The 23,055-nt window shown below is 41.1% G+C and overlaps 1 protein-coding gene across 2 annotated transcripts in view; it reads left to right on the top strand.

Annotated features, from left to right (window-relative positions):
- Positions 1 to 23,055, top strand: part of CHST11 (carbohydrate sulfotransferase 11) — a 245,420-nt gene that overhangs the window by 95,837 nt on the left and 126,528 nt on the right. For both annotated transcript variants that reach the window (XM_054033019.1, XM_054033012.1), the window contains exon 2: positions 18,625 to 18,710. In XM_054033019.1, coding sequence (XP_053888994.1) covers positions 18,625 to 18,710 — 86 coding nt within the window. The remainder of the gene's footprint in view (positions 1 to 18,624; positions 18,711 to 23,055) is intronic.

Raw genomic sequence — 23,055 nt, 5'->3', positions numbered from 1 at the left:
TAAAACAGACCATAGAACCTCATCCAGTGATTCCTGGATCTAGCAAAGTCATCAATCACCCCACCATCATAGCAAAGAGGGTTTCACAAGTTTATGAGGCACTTAATGATTTTTTTGTGTTAACATGACAAAAGTATACTAATAATGAGATGTGAGTAATTCAAATGAGGTTTGGGTTGGTTGGTACCCATGCTTTCTAGTACTTAGCAAATGCCTCCGAAACCCAGAGAGGTTCCTCTGTTGCTATTTAATGCACAGGAAACCATTGTATTTAAGCAACTCCCTTGCCTAAATTATCATGGGGAACTTTGATACATAGCATGTATCTGAGGTGCAGAATAGAGCCCTCAGTCAATGTCCAATTCTGAATCTATCCAGCATCCAACTGGGGTTGATATCGGAAAATGGGCCTTTCATGATGGCTACTTTCATGAATAGTCATCTTGAAAGGAAAATAGCTCTAAATGCTTTCAGATCTCATTTTATTCATTTATTTATTTAATCTCAGTTGTGCCTTCAGGACACAGAATGATGTATTTGGCCCATCCATTTGTGTGCCTGTAAGACATGATAGTGTGGCATCACAAGATTTTAATTGGACTCATTGAAATGAAGGGGGCAGGGGAGGTAGATAAAGAAGGGAAATAGAATTGCTGAAAGATAAGCAGGCACTGAAAGCTAATGCAGTCTAGGAAGGTGTAGCTCTGAATGGTTTTTCTGTGTGGTTTTTTTGTTTGTTTTTTTGTTGTTTTGTTTTTTTGCAGCGTTCCCACCCAGAAAACAGATCCTAAGTGCTAACTCCATCATCCAAGTACAGCTATAAGGTTGTGTCCCATAACGGAAATACAAATTATGCTCATTGAGATTAAATTTTATAGTGCTAATGTGTATTTTAGTCTTTTATGCACTGAAGTGCACTGTGAATCTAGGGAAGTTGACAATGTGCTATTCATATGTAGAATCTGTGGCTTGAATATCTGCATGAGGGGAAATCCATGATCTTACATATGAAAACAATATAATTCTGTGTTCGGCTGGATGTTAAAGCAGACAGAGGAGAGTGTGAAAACATCTTCCTCATCTCAAATTCTGAATTTTCAGGATCTACTGGAATAAACCAAGGGAATTAAAGAGCTTCCAGTGTATTATAAGGGGGAAAAGAAAGCATATTAGGTCAAATCCCTAGCTGGAGTAAATAGATGTAACACCATTTTTGAGTCCAGATTTGCACCAGTTGAGGTTCTGCCCCATTGTTTAGAAAAAAACGTCAGTCTTCACTTCATACAGGGTTTGATCCTGCAAGGAGCTGAGTGCCTTTCACTGTCTATTGACTCCTTGGTGATAATGGAAGTTGATTGCGCTCAGCACCTTTTAAGTGTTCAGCTATCCCATGGGGCTGAACATGGTTTAAACTCCTAGGTGGAAGGTGCTGAACACCTCACAGGATCAGGATCTTAATTTCTGCAGCCCTCTTCTAATGCTTTGATATCTACATTCAGTTTGAACATTAGCAAGGAAAATAGGATCTTTGTTTCTTAAGAGTTCATCTGCTCCTGCCGCTTATTCCCCAAGCTGCAGCCATAATCCTCTTTGACATAATGAATGATTGCTCTGGAAATGATTACTATAGGATTTAATATTTTATCTTTCTGCCTTATAGAATGTTTCATTATTTCAAAAGAAAATTCTTCTTTTTTTTTTTAAACTACAATAAAATATGGAAAGGGTGTGAGTGAACGAAAATACCAGAGGTACAACATTACATTTGCTATGCCTTTATATATCTGAATACATCGCGGGTGTGCCATTATTATTGAATATTGTATTATTATAGTGCCCTCATATCTTGTTTGCCTTTACAATAACGTCAGATGAGCAGTATGTGCATTTTGGTTAGAGATCCCATCTCCCTGGAGCTCCTATCAAAACCAAAAGTTTGAGGACATGGCTCTGGCTTAAAATTCCCAGTGCAGCTTTATTCCCTTTTCTGTTTGATTCAGGAGAAGCCCCGCTGGGCCTTTTAGTATAACCATGTCAAATATGATGATTCCCGGTTTCATCTTGAATGTTGAGAAAGAGCACAGTGTAGTAACTCAAATAGGATGCAGCTGGAGCAGCCATCTTTCTCATTTTGACCACATTTCAGGATGACTGCTTTTAAAATTATATTTCACCAAAGAAATCCCCTTCCTTTAAAGTTTTTTCTCTCCCCTCTTCTTAAGTGAGCTCCACTCATTATATTTTATAGCCAGTCTGGCAGTTCACAGTGATTAATGATTGCTGGGGAAGGGGGAAATGAAACATGCAAAACACTATCTCTCTCTCTCTGCTTTCAAAGACCCAGGGCCAAATTTAGCTGTTGTAAAAGTGAGTGCCACAACGCTACTGAGTTCAGATGAATTCTTTCCTACACCAGCGTTGAACTTGGCTCACAATGTTTATTGGAATTGACATTGCCGAAATGCTGTATAATGTTTCTTTATGGAGTTGAAAACTCTTGCTGGATATTACTGATAAGAACAAAACGGAATATTCAGCACTTTGTTGTAAAAAGATTCTGCAGGCACCTTTATCTGCATTTGTTAGTAATAAGTACCTGGAACATTTAGAAAGAAATGTGTAAAAATCTATACATCTCCAATAGAAATTTTCATACCTTTCCATATTGTTGGACCTCTACCCAGAAACACAAAGAAACAAAAATTGGTTTGTGCTAGCTTGCATTGAGCAAGTGGAGACAAACTATAAGGAGCAGAAAGAGAATTTTAATTTATACTTATGATATACCAGCAATACTCTGACTGCAAATTTGGATAATTTTGTGTGTCTCTGTCTATCTATAATCTATAGATGAGAGCTATCTGGAAAATAGTTTTTCCATCCCATGAAAAATATAGAATCTTTGAAAAAACTTTTATCCTGAATAGGTACAAAAGGTCAAAAGGTTGACTTGTTTTGGGAAAACAGAAAGACCTTTTCAGTCTGCTTCCGTGCTGCCTTATACCCCAAGGATACAGCTTCCACGGGAGTTGGGGAGGTTAGTGGGTGAGTGGGCAGGAAAGCAGGCAGTTTTCTTTTTGTGGAAGTTTAAATGAAATCGACATGTTCCCACAAAACCTGTTGATTTCAATGAATTGGTGTTTACCAGGGAAAACTTATGACCTGCTCTAATATAGGTTACATCCAAAAAACTACATTAGAAAAACATTGTGGCAAAGTCAAGCACTCAATAGTTAGTAAATGTCCAAATTAAGGTAGGGTGTGTGTCTGCTCTGGTGGAATAGATCCTTCTGTCCCTGTGCCCTAGACCAGGGGTTCTCAAACTTCATTACACTGCGACCCCCTTCGGACAACAAAAATTGCTACATGACCCCAGGCGGGGGGCCAAAGCCGAAGCCCAAGGGCTTCAGCCCCAGGCGGGGGGCCTGTATCCTGAGCCCCGCCACCCAGGGCTGAAGCTCAAGGGCTTGGGCTTGGGCTTGGGCTTTGGATGATGGGGCTCAAACTCAGGCTTCAGCCCTGGGTAGTGGAGCTTGGGGGGCTTCAGCCCTGTCCCCAGCAATCTAACATCAGCCTTGGCGACTCGTTTAAAAAGGGGTCAGGACCCACTTTGGGGTCCCAACCTACAGTTTGAGAGCCACTACCGTAGTCTGTGTCTGTCCCATTCTGCTCCCTGCCCATGTCCTCTATTTCTATCCACCTCCTCCCTCTTTCTGTGCTCCTTCCATTCCTCCACTTCAGCTCCTACCGCCTTCTCACTCTGCTTGTATCCATCCCTCTCCCTCCAATCTGGTGCAGTCCCCTTCCACTTCTATCCACCACCCATCACTTGGCTCTAGGTTCCCTCTCTACCTGTTTTCCCACTCCTACCCCCATTTCTGACCCCTTAGCATTCAAGTGAGGCTGTTTCCTCCTTCCCCTTCCACACTGCCAGGATGCCAGCAGGGGGAGCTCTGACAATCTCCCTATTCTTAGTTCTCTGGTGGCCCGGAGGAGCAATTACAGGGAAAGTACTTCTCTGCCCTTCAAGTCTTGGGCTGGAGCATGCTCATTTGCTCTATGGCGTTGCTGCATGTGTAGTCCAGGTGGCCCGTAGGAGCAGTGAGGATATGGAGCATGCTCAGTGCAGACAGAATCTCTGGAGACTTTAGCTGCCAAACTCTCACAAACAAACTAATCATGTACAAATTGAGACCTTTTGAGGCCTGTAACTAGTCCAAATTTGACCATTTCTTTATGATGACAGCAAAAGACACATCCTTGACACCAGAGCACTTCCCCTGCAGAGTTTCAAATCCTTGCTCCACAGAATGGAGACATTAGGGCTTCTGAACAAAGCAGTTGAATTTAAAAAAAAAAAAATGGGCAAAACATTTTTTCCCCTAAGCTCATTCTTGAAAATGGCTAAGCCATTTTAGCTCTACCCCCCACCCCATCCAAATAAATAAATAAATAAAATCAGCCCAAGGCAGACACATGGCATGGAAAATCTTCAGCCTGAACAATTGAAGTTTGCCTGAACTGCAAACAGGTCTTACAACAGGAAGTATTAGGCAACCTTAATAGCATTACCATCCCTGCCTATATATATGTATGTGTATATGTATATGTGTGTGTGTAGGGGGCTTTATAGGATGATAGTATGCTTATGTACAGGATAACCGTTAGGAACTTAGAGAACTCTCTTACCAGTCAGTCCTGAAAGTAGAGGACTGTATGTGTGGAGGAAGGAATAAAGCCTGAATGGTGGGTGTGTGTGTGTGTGTGTGTGTGTGTGAGAGAGAGAGTAGAAGAGAATTCTCCCAGCATGAAGAGCTGAGTCTCTCCTGGGATGTTTCTGTGCTTCAGATTTATGGATGTTTTGATGAGCCTGTAAAGAAATTCCTTACAGATGAATGATCAAAAATTACTGGAAAACTTCCTCAAGCGTCATTGTTCATTTAGGCAACAAATGCTGTGTTAATTTACGCCACATGCAAAGCTGCATAATTTGACCCACATAAATGAACTTTCCCACTGTGCCTAAATAAATCTACCCCCATGCAAATCTTAGAACAACCAACACAGGATAAAATGCAAATTTAGAAAAGCAGCTAGGGTGAAAAGCAATTAAACAATGCTTTGCTCTTTGGAAAGTGGTCAGAATGTTTGCAATTGGTGATAATTGCTCAGAACTGGCACTCAAGGCTAATAGGTCTATAAGACTCAGATCCTCAAAGGTATTTAGGCAGCTATTTCCTATTGATTTCAATGGCAGTTAGGTAGTTAAATACCTTTGAGAATTGGGGCCTACTTGACTTACTTGCTGAGTGACCTTAGGCAAGTCTCTTAACCTCTTTGCCATAGTTTCCCCATCTATAAATTGGAGTTAATAAATGTCTCTCATATACAGGTGTTGCAAATCAAAATTAATGACCCTGCTACTTATACCAAATATAACTATTTCACCAGTACCTTTTACTCCCTTTTCTTCCTTCATTTCTGTTGTCTTTTGTCATACACTAAGATAGTAAACTCTTTGGATTATCTCTTTTGTTATATGGCTGCACAGTGTCTAACACAAGGGGGCTTGGTCCCTAATTGGGGCCTCTAGGCACTGTTGCAATACATATAATAATAAATAACGTTGGCAGTGTTTTGATATATTTTTGCCCCCCATTCTTACAGTGAGTAGTACCTTACTTCCTGGGTGGTAAATCACTGCTCGTTGTGAGTAAGGATGGCAGAGTCTGTCTCTCTATAAATGCAGATTGAAAGTATAAACTCACTGTATGCCTATAACACTTTTATATGCACTGCATAAAATAAAAAATGCTTTGCTCTACAAATAGGTCTCTCAAGCCCCAAGAAGCAACTACAGTACTGCCTTAAAAAAATAAAACAGGCTAGACAGGCATTTAATCATAAATACCAGCACCTATATTTTCCAGACAAAGGACCAATATTTTTGACTAAAATCGTTGATTGAATGTAACAAATCACGAAGACCAAGATTTTATTGTTAATAAATCTTAGCAAATTGCTGCTAAATTATGAAGTGCTCAAATTCATTGTGGGGAAAAACAATACAAAGCTATGTTACTTAAACATTAGATTTATGTACAGTAGCAATACTTAATGCATTCAGTCACAATGCTTGAGATTCCTATTACAAAATAAACACTTAAAAAATGTTCATCATCCTTTACATCATGTATTTGTAAATGGGCCCTGGGAAGTTAACAAAGCCTGAAATGAAGGTGGTCTTTGTATTGGTTAGCTTCTGACTTTCTTACTGGTAAGTTTCAGAAAATTCTTTGCAGTTGGCTACCAACCAACTAGAATGAAATCTTACAGTTGGACATGTTTAGTGAATTATTAGGAAATACTTGTGTTTTGCTGCAGCAGAGAGCCAGTTACTAATGGCACGTTTGTTCAGCATGATTTTAAATGTTAATTTGAGAGACAGACGATATCTACAGAACTGTCTAAAATGCAGTATATTCAGCCCTTGAGGCTCTAACAAACTTTCTGGGAAAATTTCAGTTCCTGTGAGACTTCTTTTCAAACATTTTGAGTTTCAGCTGTGTAGTTTCAAATGTCATGGGTTTTATGCATGCAGAGCATTGCAGGATTGAGCCCCATTGCTAGGGTTGCCAACTGTCTAAACTGCACAAAACCAAACACTCCTGCCCTGCCCCTTCTGAGGCCCTGCCCCCCTCACTCCATCACTTGCTCTCCCCTACCCTCACTCAGTTTCACTGGGCTGGGGCAGGGAGCTGGGATACAGGAGGGGGTGAGGGCTCCAGCTGGGGGTATGGGCTCCGGGGTGGGGTCAGAAATGAGGGGTTCAGGGTGTGGGAGGGGGCTCCAGGATGGGGCAAGGGGTTGGGGTGTTGGAGGGGGAGCAGGCTCTGGGAGGGCATTAGGGTGCGGGAGGGGGTTCCGATCTGGGGCGGGAGTTCGGGCTGCGGGCTGCGGCTGGGCAGCACTTACCTCGGTCAGCTCCTGGTTGGCAGCACAATGGGGCTAAGGCAAGCTCCCTGCCTGCCCTGGCTCCACGTTGCTCCAGGAAGTGACCACTATGTCTGGCCCCTAGGTGGAGGCGTGGCCAGGCAGCTCTGCACGCAGGTGCCACCCCTGCAGCTCCCATTGGCCGTGGTTCCTGGCCAATGGGAGCTGAGGAGGTGGCGCTTGGGGTGGGGACTGTACGTGGAGCTTCCCTGATCGTGCCTAGAGGCCACACAGACATGTCGGTCGCTTCCGTGAGCTGTGCATAGCCAGGGCAGGCAGGGAGCCTGACTTAGCCCTGCTGTGCTGCCGACCAGACTTTTAATGGCCTGGTCAGCTGTGTTGACTGCAGCCGCCAGTGTCCCTTTTCGACAGGGCGTTCCAGTCGAAAACCAGACGCCTGGCAACCCTACCCATCACTTTGTGTACACCGGGAAGCTAAATGGATGGCCCTTGAATCTGTATTGAAAACAGTTAATGTAGACCCAACAGCAGAGTTGTCAATACCATTTCCAAGAGAGAGACTGAGACTTGTGGAAGTTGTGGGTGGTCAGCATCTAAGAATCTGTCTACTTATTAGTATTAGTATTATTTATATTACAATAGAGCCTGGGAGCCCTAATCATGGACCAGGACCTCATTGTGCAAGACGCTGTACAGTAGGTGAATGTGGGTTTCAGTGCCTTGTTTTAGCCATCCAAGCTTGAAAACTTTGTCCTGGCTTGCTCAAGGTTACAGTGGACACCTGTGGCAGAACTTGGAATAGAAACCAGCTTCATGCCTTAACCACAAGAGCATCCTTCCTTCCTGACCCATCTGTGCTGGGCTATTATTGGTTTGTTTGTTTGTTTTTTGTTTGTTTGTTTGTTTGTTTTTAGTGTTTAACCTGTGAATAATGAATAAATGTAGATTGTGCTGCTGAAAATTTCAGTCACTTTCTTGACCTTGTACCATTTTAATGCTCCTGGTTAGTGTAGCCCAAGTTGGGAATAACAAACTGAGCACCTGGACTGGTAGAAATCCAGTAATCCAGATAGTTGATCACAGGGCTAAAGTGCTAACCTACCGTCTCTTCAATGACTGTTCCATAGAATGACATTAACACTGACCATGAAGAAGATGGACTAAGGCAGTCACGATAGCTGGGAAGAGAACCTACTTTCTACTAAATAGAGAAGTGCTGATAACTTTCAGTATTTGTAGAGAATTCAATTCAGTAAAGAAATCCTTCAAATTGTCCTACCTTGATTATTTTCCTATAAAACTGACAGTAGGACCTGATCCAAAGCCTCTTAAAATCAATTGAAAGACTCCCATTGTCTTCAATGGGCTTTGAATCAGACTGAATAATCACTTATTTGCTGTTCATTCAAATTTGTGTTGAGGATGCATTTTTCCCACACTAGATTTAATATTTTTCCTTCACAAGATGAAGTAACTTGTATTCAACACAGATTTAATAAGTGAATGAATTATGCATATCAGTTTAAGCAATGCTGTATTAGGATATTTTGTCATTGTACTTTGAACCAATTTAATGAAAAATTAAAAATTAATATTTTGTAAGAACTTTTTTCAAATGTTTGTAATATGAGATACAGTTAATTTAAGAAACCGCCAATAGTGATAACTTCCTTACATTTGTTTTGCTTTACGTTGCAAACAGGGAGTAATTAGAATAGTGCAAACAATGTAAATTAAACATTACTTAGTAGAAAAAAGTCACTAGATAGTAGTGTGAGAATTGGTACTCCACAGAAGTCTTGAGAACGCCAACATTTGACATTTACAATATTTATATAATGGGGGCAACATAAGTGGCTTCTGAATGCAGGAGCACACTATTTGAAATGTCAGTTGCTCATTTCTCTAACTACAATGGTAGAAACAATAATGATCTTTTTCACTTATTTTGCCATGGTATCCTTCTATCACCTGAACTGCAAAAGGCTTTTGACAAATACACATCATTATTTTCACCCATCTTTCTGACATTTCACAAGGAGATGGACTTTTAATTTTATTTTTAAGATGCTTGTTATTCCATTTCCTTTCATCATTTTTCTTTTCATTTCTAGCTTTTCTTTCTCTCGTTTTGTTTGTCGTTCCAGTTACTGGCATAGGTAGGATTAGAACTCAGGAGTTCTGGGCTGCCATCTTATAGGCCATGTAGTCGCTCTGGAAAGGCACCACCTGCCATTTCTGATTCTGCTAGCTTTTCTAAAATGTATAAGTGTGAATTTTGGAGTTGATATGGCTTTTTGTTTTATTTCCACATCATTTGTATTGTGGAAGTGCTTAGTGGGGGTCCCATGAAGTGCTTACAGTCTAAGTAGTTTCATATGCTTCAGTGTGAATAATTTTCAGTTTCCCAAAATTTCTGAAGAGTGCATGAAGCAAAGAAAAGAAGTACTTCACTCAAGTATCTGCCAATTTTCTCCCTATGTTCATCTAACCATTCTTGAGTTCAGATGTTTCGGAGCTATTTGAACATTGGATATGTGACAGGCTGGATCACAGAAACCCCCTTGGGAACTGCCAACTGTGCCCCTACTTCTGCCCCTGCTTTCCCTGCCAGCTTGGGACTTCAGCACCCTGTCTTGTTGAGCCAGACACACCAGTCTGCTCCAATACAGACCCAGAGTCTGAACCACATGCCCCAAAGCTGCAGACTTAACTGAAAGCAACTTAAGAAGTGTTCCTGTCTTTAACACTCAGATGCCCGACTCCCAATGGGGTCCAAACCCCAAATAAATCTGTTTTACCCTGTATAAAGCTTATACAGGGTAAACTCATAAATTGTTTGCCCTCTATAACTCTGTTAGAGAGATATGCACAGCTGTTTGCCCCCTCACCCCCAGGTATTAATACATACTCTGGGTTAATTAATAGGTAAAAAGTGATTTTATTAAATACAGAAAGTAGGATAAGTGGTTCCAAGTAGTAACAGACAGAACAAAGTGAATTACCAAGTAAAATAAAATAAAACAAAACAAAACACACAAATCTAAGCCTAATACAGTAATAAAACTGAATACAGATAAAATCTCACCCTCAGAGATGTTTCAATAAGTTTATTTTACAGACTGGACACATTCCTAGTCTGGGCCCAATCCTTTCCCATGGTACAGCCCTTGTTCCAGCTGAGGTGGTAGCTAGGGGATTTCTCATGATGGCTGCCCCATTGTTCTGTACCACCCACTTATATATCTTTTGCATTAGGTGGGAATCCTCTGTCCCTCTCTGGGTTCCCACCCCTCCTTCTCAATGGAAAAGCACCAGCTTAAAGATGGATTCCAGTTAAGGTGACATGATCACATGTCACTGTAAGACTTCATTACCCACTTGCCAGCTCACATGTATACAGGAAGACTTACAAGTAAAACAGAGCCATCTACAGACAATTGTCCTGGTTAATGGGAGCCATCAAGATTCCAAACCACCATTAATGGCCCACACATTGCATAATTACAATAGGCCCTCAGAGTTATATTTCATATTTCTAGTTTCAGATACAAGAATGATACATTCATACAAATAGGATGAACACATTCAGTAGATATAATCTTTGTAATGCTATGTTACAAGAGACCTTTTGCATGAAGCATATTTTAGTTACATTATATTCACACTCATCAGCATACTTTCATAACATCATATAGAGTGCAATGTCACAGGATACATCTTGGAGGCGACATAGCTAGGTTCCCACCAAATGTACTACCTGGAGCGCTTTTAGCACCCTCTTCTGAGAGCTGATCGTGTGGCCTAGTAATTTGGAAGCAAAGTAAATTGCCACCCTCATAACTTGAGGAGGAGACTGGCTGGTAAAAGCATTAATTATAGAATTGTAGAAGCAAGTCCAAGGACCACAGCTGGCTTGGCATGTGAACCATGGTATATCAAAGCTTCAAATCTTCTCCCTAACTCGGTCTTCCAAAGTGTGTTTTTTTTATTTGAGGGATGTAAATTTTAATTGCCAGTCGTTTTGGCAGAACCTTGCTACCTTACATATCTGCATGCTTTCTGCATAGATCCTAGAGAATGCTGGTATGCTGAGGAGCTCTCTCTCTCTCTCTCTCTGTGTGTGTGTGTGTGTGTGTGTGTGTGTGTGTGTGTGTGTGTGTGTGTGTGTATCATTATTGTACTGGTGCTCTCTCAACTCAGAGGTAAGGTTTGTTTATAAGAAGATAAGAACTGCCACAGTGGTCAGAGCAATGGTCTATCTAGCCCAGTATCCTGCCTCTGACAGTGGCCAGTACCTGAGCTTCGGGGGGAGTGTACAAAACAGGGTAGTTGGAGTTATCCACTCTCTCAGCCTCTGGCAGTCAAAGGTTTCATGTCGCCCCAAACATGGGGTTGCGTCCCTGACCATCTTGGCTAATAGTCATTGATGGACCTGTCCTCCATTAACTTATCTAGTTCTGTTTTGAACCCACTTATACTTTTGGCCATCACAACACCCCATGGGAACAAGTTTCAAAGGTTAATTGTGCATTGTGTGGGGGGAAAAGTACTTCCTCTTGCTTGGGTTAAACCTGCTGCCTGTTCATTTCATTGGGTGACCTCTGGTTTTAGTATTCTGGGAAAGGGTAAATAATACTTCTCTATTCACTTTTTCCATGCCAGTCATGTTTTTGTAGACCTCGATCATATTCCCCCCTTACTCATCTCTCTAAGATGACCAGTCCCAATCTTTTTAATCTCGCCTCGTGTGGAAGCCATTCCAGATCTTTGATCAATCCTTGTTGCCCTTCTCTGAACCTTTTCCAGTTCCACAGTATCCTTTTTGGATGGGGCAACCAGAACAGGGCACAGTATTCAAGGTGTGAGCACATCAGGGATTTGTATATTGGCATTATGATATTTTCTGTCTTATTGTCTATCCCTTTCCTAATGGTTCCTGACATTCTGTTTGCTTTTTTGACCGATGCTGCACAATGAGCAGAAGTTTTCAGAGAAGTCTCCACAATGATTCCAAGATCTCTTTGAGTGGTTACAGCTAACTTAGAAGCCATCATTATATATGTGTAGTTAGAATGATGTTTTCCAATTTGCATTACTTTGCACTTACCCATGCTAAATTTCATCAGTCATGTTGTCCAACCAGTTTTGTTAAGATCTCTTTGTAACTCTTCACAGTCAGCTTTGGACTTAACTATCTTGAGAATTTTGTATCAGCAAACTTTGCCACCTCACTGTTTACCCTCTTTTCCAGATTATTTGAGACTATGTTGAACAGCACTGTCCCTGTACAGATCATTGGGGGACCCTGCTATTTATCTCTTTCCATTGCAAAAACTGACCATTTATTCCTACCCTTTTTTTGCTATCTTTTAACCAATTACTCATCCATGAGAGGACCTTCCCTCTTGTCTCATGACTGTTTACTTTGCTTAAGAGTCTTTGATATCGGACTTTGTCAAAGGCTTTCTGAATGATCAAGTACACTATCTCATCTGGATCACCCTTGGCCAGATGCTTGTTGATACCCTCAATCACTTCTAATAGATTGGTGAGGCATGATTTCCCTTTACAAAAGCCATGCTGTCTCCTTCCCAACAAATGGTGTTAATCTAGGTGACTGATTCTGTTTTTTACTATAGTTTCAACCGATTTGCCTGGAACTGAATGGTGTGGAGATAGTGAAAAGGGAAGTGGTTTTTACTGCTTCACATAACACAAGAACCAAGAGTTATTCAATTAAATTAATAGGCAGCATGTTTAAAACAAACATAAGGAAATACTTCTTCACACAATGCATAGTCAACCCGTGGAACTCATTGCCAGTGGATGTTGTGAAGTCCAAAAGTACAACTAGGTTCAAAAAAGAATTAGATAAGTTCATGAAAGATTTGTCCATCAGTGGCTATTAGACAAGATGGTCATGGATGTAATCCCATGCTCTGGTGTCCCTAAATCTCAGACTGCCAGAAGCTGGGACTGGATGACAAGGGGATGTATCATTTGATAATAACCATGTTCTGTTCAGGGCCTCTGAAGCATCTGGCACCAGCCACTGTCAGAAGACAGGATACTGGGTTAGATGGACCATTGGTCTGACCCAATATGGTCATTCTTAAGTTTTTGTTCTTATGAACCAATTCATAAAATGTGTACGAAGAGTTGAATTTCCGCAACGCTTTGGTTCTGAGGTTTAGTTGGGACCCATTTGTAATGAGGTCCCTAAACAGCAAAGCACATGCTTAAGTCTCATTAACTTCAGTGAGTTTTGAACATGTGCATGAGGGTGTTGCTGAATAGAGATGGATTTAAGCATATATTTAAGTTAAGCATGTGCTTTGCAGATTTGGGGCTAAACTGATAAAATTACAAACTTATGAACAAGTGCATTAGCTTGCCTGGTGCTTGATGTTCAACAGTGCTTTCTTTAATGTAATATACTGGACAAAATAATGCTGCTTTTTGTATAGAAGGGGCAAGTGGAAATTTGTTTTGAGGATTTGTTGTTAAATTATCTTGTGGCTCATTAATACGAGGATGAAAGGGAAGACAATGTTAGTGCAATACACCATTGGGATAAAAATCATGAGTAAGCCATGTGCTACATACACTATAGTGTAAAATGTTTAATTGTCTTTGGTTAGTATTTTTTATGGCAGTTGGCAGGTTTTTTGTTTTCATCTGGTGATTTATTAGAGCACTGTAAGATAACAGTTCTACAGAAACTGCTTTTGCTTGTTAATCAGAGCTTCCAGCTGTAACTAATGCAGTTTATAGAAAGATATCTAGTAAATCAACAAAACACCTGATAAAGATTAAGGGCCTTATTTTCATTTACAGGAAGGCTCTTTACACTACTGCGACTGTAAAGGGGTCTTAAAATTGGTGTAACAGAAATTTAAACCCAATTTAAGTGCCCTTTGCACTGCCAGAGCTGTGTAAAGAGGCCATAGTATAAATGAGAATAGGCCTGAAGAGATTGACACACGTCATAAGAAATGTTGCCTCAAGGAAATTATAATGTTATACACAGTAGTAGATATGTGTATTTGATCATGTTGTGCCAACTATAGCAGGGATGAACTTGGCCTTTAATAGATGGGGTGATTGCTTTGGGAGAGAATAGGTAAACTTGGGGTAAACCATGTTTGTATTTCCAATTTCTTGTTGTGCTTTTGGTACAAATACACCTCTTGTGGAAAAAGAAACATTTTAAAATATATTTGTAGCTATAAGAGCATCTCCCATTTTGCCGCTGTCCAAATGGGACAAAATGTGTGACAAAGAGCTAAACTAAGAGGGTGCAATCCCGACCAAGGCCATTGAACTTTCAGATATAATCCAACAGACAGCCATTTTGGCTTGCCTTCTAGGGGGAGACTCCCTTCTGCGCTGCTGAGCAGCCCTTTATATATGGCTCTCGCTGGCCCTGATTGGCTGCTCCAGCAAGCCTTCCCCCTATTGGTGGGCTCAATAAGCCCTTTCCTGATTTATGAGTTCTGCGCAGCCTCTCTGGTGCTGCTTTTAACCCCTTCTTCTCCCTGTGTGGGGCAGCTGCCCCACCACAATCCATAATTCCTTATGTAGTGTTAATACATACAATTCACAATGATATAAAATATCACGTTTGTTATAGTTTTATAATACAGGAATATTGTATACAATCAGATGATTCAGTTGCTCATCGCTTGAGGTTCAGATCCCCTGTCTTTATAGCCTAGATAAAGTTTATTTTCCCTGCTGCAGTGTAGACACCAAACTGTCTCCTCCCATGCTTGTTAGCTTGATAGCTTTGTTGACCTGATATGTAAATAGACCTTTCTTTGTCTCTGCATGAGTCAGAGAAGAAAAACGCATTCCTTTATCTAGGGCAGACCTGATTGCCAATTCCCCCTGACATGCTGGCTTAAATACACTTTAGTCATAATTCCAGCATATATCCAGAACTCTTAATGCACACCCCATACACACATCGCACAATGATATTAATAATCAGGGAGTTATTAGTTTTCCAATTATATGTTAGATACAAATTTTAACATCAATGAATTGGGGTATATTGAATTGGTCAGGCCAGCGGAAACTCATTACGTGATACCAGTGAGCCTCTGGCATTAGGAGGCTCATAGGGTCACAGGGACATACAAAATTAATGTAGGAAACTTAAAATCCAGTGGGATTTCTTCTTCTGGTGTCAAGGACTCTTTCTATAAACTCAGTTTTGTCGTTCTTTAGTTCTGATGTCAATAATTTTCGACAAGAAAATTGAAAGGGGCACCAAATTGGAGGGGCATCACTTATTTTAGTCCCAAAGTAGCCTACCAAAGTTGGGAGGGACATGTCTACGAAAAGTATGTGTTCTGTTTTGGGTAAGGGAAATATTTTTTGAAGCGAATTGTTTATTCGGATGTGAAAGACCAATCCCAACCAGGTATTTCCACGGTGCACACAAACAGATGTATATAATCCCGCTCAGCATAAGCACGTCCTGTTACTGAAACTGACAAACAGGGAGTTAAGCCCTGTGTTTAAGATGCCACGTTGCTGTGCTAATTCCTATATCTTGGGTTAAAGACTTTATTGGGAAAATAAATCAATTAAATAATAGTGGAACTCACAAAATAAAGATTTAATGGTTTCAATGGCTGAAGCCCCACTGGCATTTAGCTGTTGCTTGTGAGCGAAGTTTTTTGTGGTTGCTTGTATGCATCTGGGAATCAAATCTTGTATGATGTGTGAATAATTTTTTTAAGCTTTGACAGTTGCTGCTTCATATAAGGCATTGCTGTGTTAAAATCTGCCTGTTAAGTGAACCAGGGAGGGCAACTTATATGTGTTTTACTGTTAACCATAATTAATGGAAATGAAAAATGATATAGTAAATTAAGGAACAGCACACTGCACTTTTTTTTCTGTCCAGTGCGAATGAACGGTTCGGAACAAGGAATCTGTGTCTCAACTGCCAGTTAATCAAAATCTGATCACTTGGATACACTGAAACATTCCATTCCCCTCTGCTCCTGTATTATAAATATAAATGAAACTAGCTTAGGGAGGGTATGTGTGAAGGCTGTGCATTGTATTGGCTCTGTTTTGGGAAGAGATCCTGGGCAGATGAGGGAGCTTAGCTGCAAAGTGATTTACAAAGGATTTGCTAAGCTGAGCTTCAGCACAGGGATTTTACTGGTCAGGGAGGGACGCTATAGTTATGACGACTGAAAAGAAAGGGGATGGTGGGGGAGGAAGGATACCAAAATGATGAAAGCAGCATAGTTTAAATGCTGCCATATTTGGCGGGGGAGAGGGAAAGATGTTTCCTTTTTAAATTTACATGCTGGGTGGCTTCCAGGCAACAGATTGGTTCTGTCTCTTCACTTCTCCTTCACCCAGCTATACCACAGAGGAGCAAGGATAGGATTTTCCCTTAAATGTTTGTGTACAGTGGGTCTGTGAATCTAGGCAAATCCATCATTCATGTTCGTGATACATCTAGGTTTCTTTGCTATTCAATGCCACGAAGTTTTACAAAAGCTGCTAGAAATGTTTATAATTTTTAATTTCATTAACAACTTTAAGGGGTTTTTAAACCTTCCCCTGCAGGGTATGCAATGCAAACATTGAAGCACTTTGCTAGTGCAAGAGAGCCAGAGAATTAAACTGAACAGACACTGGCTAAAAACAAAACTGAGACAGACCAATCTATTTTCAAAAGGCCAAACTGAAGGAAATGCAAATTACAAATAGAAGAAATGGTGAAAAGGCATATTCTAAAAATGCTTTCAGGGTTAATCATCTATGGTGTTATCACACAAGGGAATTTTGTTTTTAAAGATAACAATTTTAACTTACTTTGTAAAATAAACATAGCACAAAAATGTAGCAATTAAAATATTTAGCTGCATGACTAAAAGTGTCTGGAAGTTAGTCAGGTATTTAAATATGTAAATTAAAATTATAGCCTGTAGTAACATCCAATATTTTAATTGTGAAGACAAATCAAAACATGTAGCATGTTTTTGTTTACTAGACACGTACATCTGAATCTCATTACAAAACCCATAGTGTCTTTCTGTGTTCAGAGGAAAGGCAGCGTGTCACTTTATTAGATAATTACCTTTTAATTTTAAAATAAATACCAAGTGGACAAGGGAATCTATTTTCTTTCAAGACTGAAATTGGATGTTCTATGCCACCTCTATAGAGACTCTTCCATTGTTCATACTACTTGAAATATTAATTATGATTATGCATTAAGTACTAGCTCTACCTCCATTCACTGAAAAAATGCACCACTGTATTCTATAACTATTTCCCAAAGGCTGCAAAATAGTATTGTTGTAAGATGTGCTGGTTTGAGATGTTTCTGAAAGAAACTGTAGTCCTTTTATGTAAACGGTGTACATAACTATATTAATACTTTGTCTGACTCTAGTTAATGCTATTGGACTCCCAGGAGTCTCCTCTTCCAATTAAGGCACATTTTAATCTGATTTTTGCATGTACAGGATGCGGTCCCAATCCAACAATCAATTCCACATGGGTTGGAGCCTTATTGATATTGGGGTCTGCATGGGTGCAAGGGTCTGCCTGTGTATGCAGGGCTGCCCAGAGGATTCAGGGGGTCTGGGGCAAAGCGGGGGAGCTGCGGCGCTTGCACTCCCCTGGCGGCAGTCCGGGTCTTCGGCGGCATTTCGGCAGTGGGGGGCCCTTCAGTCGCTCCGTGTCTTCGGCGGCACTGAAGGGCCCCCCGCCGCTGAAATGCCACCAAAGACCCAGACCACCACCGGGCCAGGGCTCGCTGGGCCCCTGCGGGGCCTGGGGCAAATTGCTCCACTTGCCCCCCCATCTGGGCAGCCCTGTGTGTATGTCTGCGTGCAGGATCAGGGCCCAAGTTAAGAACCTTCCCTGGAAGTTCTTGTAGTACAGTACTAAAATGACCGCAATTAACTATAGTAAGAAACTCATCGATCACACCTTTTGAAAACTTGCCTGTGTGCAACTGGACAAACATAGCATTATTGATTTGGGTTGTTTGACTGGCACAGTCCAGGAGAAGAGGTCAAGTAGTTGTATCTCTTATCTAAGATACAGTATTCAGTGCAAAAAGAAAAAAATTCCGATTGAGCCAGTGTTCATGTCACACGTGCTACTGTCTGTGGTGGCAAGCAACTGAAGCCATAGGCCAAAAACTTCAAATCCAGGTGCTTAATGTTAGGAGATTATGCTAAATCCATCGTCGGGTATCTAACTGGAAATGGCCTGATTTTCAGACATGCTGGGCACAGTGAGTAATTTGGCCCTCTGGAAACAATGGGAGACAACAGGTGCTTATAATCAGGCTACTTTTGTTTAGGGGTCTAAATATGGTTTTAAGAGCCTAACTTTAGGCACCCCGGTATGAAAAATGTTGGTGACACTTTTATTTGCTGGGGAGGGAAAGGGATGAACCCCATTTTTGTGGCTCCAAGCCCAGAATATTCCAAATGTACTCTGCTCTTAAATCTTTGCTAGGGCAGGTGAAATGGATGTTTTAAGAAACACATTTCTGGAATTCCCTGGTATTTCTGGAAATCCCTCTCCTCAATATATGTATTCTGTGTTCTGTTTGTTTGTTTGTTTGTTTTAATTCAGCCTTTGTTAACCTGTATTAATTTCCATTTTATCCTGTAGTAATACGTAGAAATCCATTTGGAATGGACATCTGTTGTCGGAAGGGGTCAAGAAGCCCGCTCCAGGAACTGTACAATCCCATCCAGGTGAGTGTATCAACTTTGCAGCCCATACAACAAACACAGCCTGTATTTTACTTGCAGAGTTTTGGGTTTTTCTTCCCCATAGCATAATCATGTTCGTCCTGGGACCTGCACAGCTAAACCACAGCTTGAGCTAAAGGACTAAGTCTCCTAGCTGGAAGCTGTAGCAGAGTTCTGTCCTCTGTAGATCAGGTGACAGTGGGTTACAATAGCACTGCTGTAAGACACTTTTGTTTTCGGGTTATAATGTGGATGGACTTCCAGCTAGCCCAGATGGCTTTCCAGTCAAAGGTGGTTGCAAGTATGCAGTCCAAACAAGCTGAATATTTTCCAGCGAGGCAGATCATGATATCACTGAATGCTACATTATACCATGATTAGTCCCACTGAAATCATTGAGGCTACCTGTGGGGGAAGGGACCACTCAATGTGAGTAAGGATATCCTGAGTTCTTCTCAATGTGATATCCAGAGCGAAAAAGCATCTCAATTTCAGGTCTCCAATTTCTGCTGCTGCTCACTTAGTCTCCATGTGGATGCCGAATTGGCTTATTCACCCACAGCGCTTCCTGTTGGCAACTGGAGGAAGTGCTGCCATTGAGAGAAAATGGCAGCTGATTTTTAAGTATACAGTATTTATTAAGGTTTAATAGCTGCCTAGTATATTTTTATACCCCAGTTAATACATTTTGTAAAACCGAGTTAGCTATTAAGGAAAGTGAGGTTAACTCATTAGATTTAACAAGGCAGTAAATATTTTAAGTACTTGTTGATTATGAAAGTAATCGCTATACAGTACACAAAATTAGTACCAAGTGATTTTAATACATTTATAAAGTATTGTCAACAATCTAAAGATACAATATCTATTATGAAAAAGGAGTAAAGTGCAGGCATCCAATAATCTTGTATTTATTAGCATACATTAGTTTCCTAATTAAATCTCAATTCTACGTGTAGCAGAGACCACAAACTTACCAATTTTTGTAATAACACTTGATACAAGTGATGTACAATCAATGTTGCTAAATTGACAGTGCACTCTCCATAAGAACTAACATGCTGCAAAGGAAAAATAATAAACTCTTGAAAAGGTTTTAGAAAAGGGCCCTGGGGAGAAGAAAGTTTTTTGTCTATTGTGTCTGGGGTCTGCTGTGCATCAATTGAAATCTTCTGGCCATTTAATAGTCCCATTGCCAAAGGTCATCCCGTATGAAAAGAACAGAGGAATACCGCCTTGCAAATTTGGTGGACTACGGGTTTTCTAACCTTTGCAAGCAGTGAACCCAGCTGGCAGCTTCTAATGCTCCCCCCTTCCTTTCTGCGTCTTGACCAAGTATTCTGAAAAGCGTTAGAATTCTTTCCCAATCTCTCTTGTGGAGGGAGCCCAAAAAGTCAATGTTTGAATAAGTTCAGCATTTCTTGCAGCCAGTGTTGAACTAAGCAGATGACGTTTTTCACACACACAAAATTTCCATCAGTACATTGGCGTCTTCTGTTCTTAGCACGTAAAAAAGGCAGAATATTCCACTGCTTTTTGGACTGGATTTAAGTGCAGCACATGGTTCAAGAGTATTCCAGCGGACACTTTACTGTTAGCATGCAGACTGTATATATTTCAGGGAAATGATAGCAGCAAGAGACAGTGGTTGGAGAGGGAGATATGAACAAGCTGATTTGGGGGTCTCCACTGAAATATTTCTTTTATTTTTTTGACCCTCCTCCCTCATTAAGTTACAGTTACATTCTTATCCATAAGAAGGAAAAAAAATCTCTCTACTGCCTGGAAGGTAGCAGGATAGGAAGCCAGATCATGGTTTGGAGCAGCGGTTCTCAAGCTGTGGGTCAGAATCCCCCAGGAGGTCCCCAAACCGTTGTCAGGGGAGTATGAGCGTACTCTTATCCTTTCTCTCCAGTCCTCTGCTGATCAGTGACTTATAACATACAACTCAGAAGTCCTGATAATTGGAGGAATAGAAAGTTTTGGCCAAGGACAGCAGAACAAACCTCATTCTCTTACTATCCAGGCATATCATAAAGGATTGCAGGTGTTAAGGGCTCAGACAAAAGACGACACGCACATGCACACAAAGCCATGGGTTTAGATAGCATCATAATCCACGAGAGTGATATTCCCGTAGCTAATACAATCATGCCATTTTCAATAAAGTTTTCTTGTTATACGTTCGGCAGAGATTGCCTTGTATTTGTAAAGCCTGATGGAGATGCGTTGATTTACACCAGGTGGGGGTCTGGCCTGTAGTATCTGCTATACAAAAATATACCAGTGTATTTGGTCTGCTCTTTTCTTTCTTCTTTTATGGAGTTGCTAGCAGATGCCATGTTTTCTGGTGAATCTCTTGGTTTGATAAATGATTGTGAAAATAGTTTTACTTCACTTTTATCTTGCTGGTTCAAATCCAGAGGGGACCAAACTTTGTTGCTGTCTAATGGATGTCCAGTGGCCTATGCAAACCGAATTTAGAGGTTTCAGTCGAGTGCTCAGTGGATAGGTGCCCTCATCACAAAAGATTGCCACTCTAGTGGGCTGTAATTGACATCCTTTGTTAATAGCTTCACAAGAGAAGTGTAAGATTTAATGGATAGAGAGAGAGTGAAATTCACCACTCAGTAGAAGGGCCAGCACAAAGTCCTTGCACCACTTAAGTCCCATTTACTTAAGTGGGTGCACAGCCTTGTACTGGCCCTACTGCACAATCCCACAGATAGGAACAGGCTTCTTGTCCCTACATATGGTCCCTCTGTGTCAGGTTTGAAGTATAATAGGAGGGCCATGTGTGGGAAGTCTGCCCTCCCTATGCTGTATGTATTCTGTGGACGGAGGACTTCATTTTGGGGGGCTTTCAGTGAAGGATTTTCACATGCACAAGTACCACATTAAGGCAATATAGTCAAACTTTAGATGAATTGACAAAACAGAATAGACTCATTCTGTCACATAGCTCCAAAGGGAAGAGGGAGAGGATCCAGCGTCAGGGGACTAATGATATTGCATACTCCTGGGGGAATTCTGCACCACTGCACAATGCAGAATTTGTGCAGAAATTAATGTTCTGCGCAGTGCTGCTGGTCACCACTAGAGGCTGCTGGACCCGGCAGAGCCCAGCTCATAAATAGAAGACATTGTCGGGGGGAGGGAAATGGAGTTGGTGGGTTCCGGGTAGCTGCAGTTTCTGGAATGTCCTGAAGGAAGGAGGTGGTGTGCAGGAAACTCCACATAAGCCTGGGATCTAGCATCAGGCTGTTTCTCCCTCTGGATCCCTGGGCTCTGGGAGGTAGGGGGTGTAAGTGTCTGGGCTGGGGGGCCCCATGGCTGGGCTCTGGGGTATAGGGTGTATGTGTGTCTGGCCCACCGTCTGGGCTCTGGTGGCTGGGGACAAAGAGGCAGAGAAACAGGAACTGGGTTGTCATAGGGGTTTAACTCTACTCCTGGGGGAATTTTGTGTGTTTGTCTGTATTATTACAGACATAGTTGCTGACTGGTATTTTGAAATAAATTACCAAAATAATTGAAACTGGCGTGATTAGGTAGTGTTATTTTGACAAATAAAATATGCAGAATTTTAAAATATTATGTGCAGAATTTAATTTTTTGGTGCAGAATTCCCCCAGGAGTAAGTTACTGTACTATGAGTGTGTCTGGGTGGGGGCGGAAACGTAGGCGTAACTGAAGGACTAAGAGCCTTGCATGAATGTGGCATAAACTCACTTCGTAGCTTGTTCTTTGTATTTCAAACCTCAGGACTTTAAAAACATGGGTAAACAAATATTTGCAAAGCATATTCTTAGAAAAATGCCACATGCCACAGTGTCTTGTAATTACATGACTTTGTGCAGCCCCAGTGCTCTAAAAATAACAGTTAATTGTGGATCAGCCCATTGAGCTCAAGTGACTGAAAGTTCAAAATGAGCCAACAACATATTTGGGCTTGAGCACATCAGTGGGCGACACTGATCTGTTCAGCCCAGTGAAAACAGTACTAAATTGTGAGCAATTAATAGCTAAAATGGACAAAGTGTTAAATGAGGGGAAAATGTACGATAGGGCCTATAATCTTGCACTTCTGTGCAGGCAAAATTCATACTGAATTCTAAGGGAGTTTGGCCTGCATATAGTCTCATCCCGCTATCAGGCATTTATTCTTTATTTCTTAACTACAGAGAAAAACACTGGGCTACATAGAGCTGCAGGATCAGGTCCTAGGATCATAGTTTCCATGCTTCAATTTCTAACCTTAGATCTCCTGACTTTCATTTGCGAATCATGTGTCTAGTTAACCATGGGTCAAACCTTCAGTGATTTTTGTTGTTGTTGTTTGTTTTCAAAA

The sequence above is a fragment of the Malaclemys terrapin genome, chromosome 1 (assembly GCF_027887155.1).
Source record: "Malaclemys terrapin pileata isolate rMalTer1 chromosome 1, rMalTer1.hap1, whole genome shotgun sequence".
In the NCBI taxonomy this organism is placed as follows: Eukaryota; Metazoa; Chordata; order Testudines; family Emydidae; genus Malaclemys; species Malaclemys terrapin.
The sequence above is the reverse complement of the archived record's forward strand: the minus strand, read 5'-3'. Positions and strand labels throughout refer to the sequence as shown.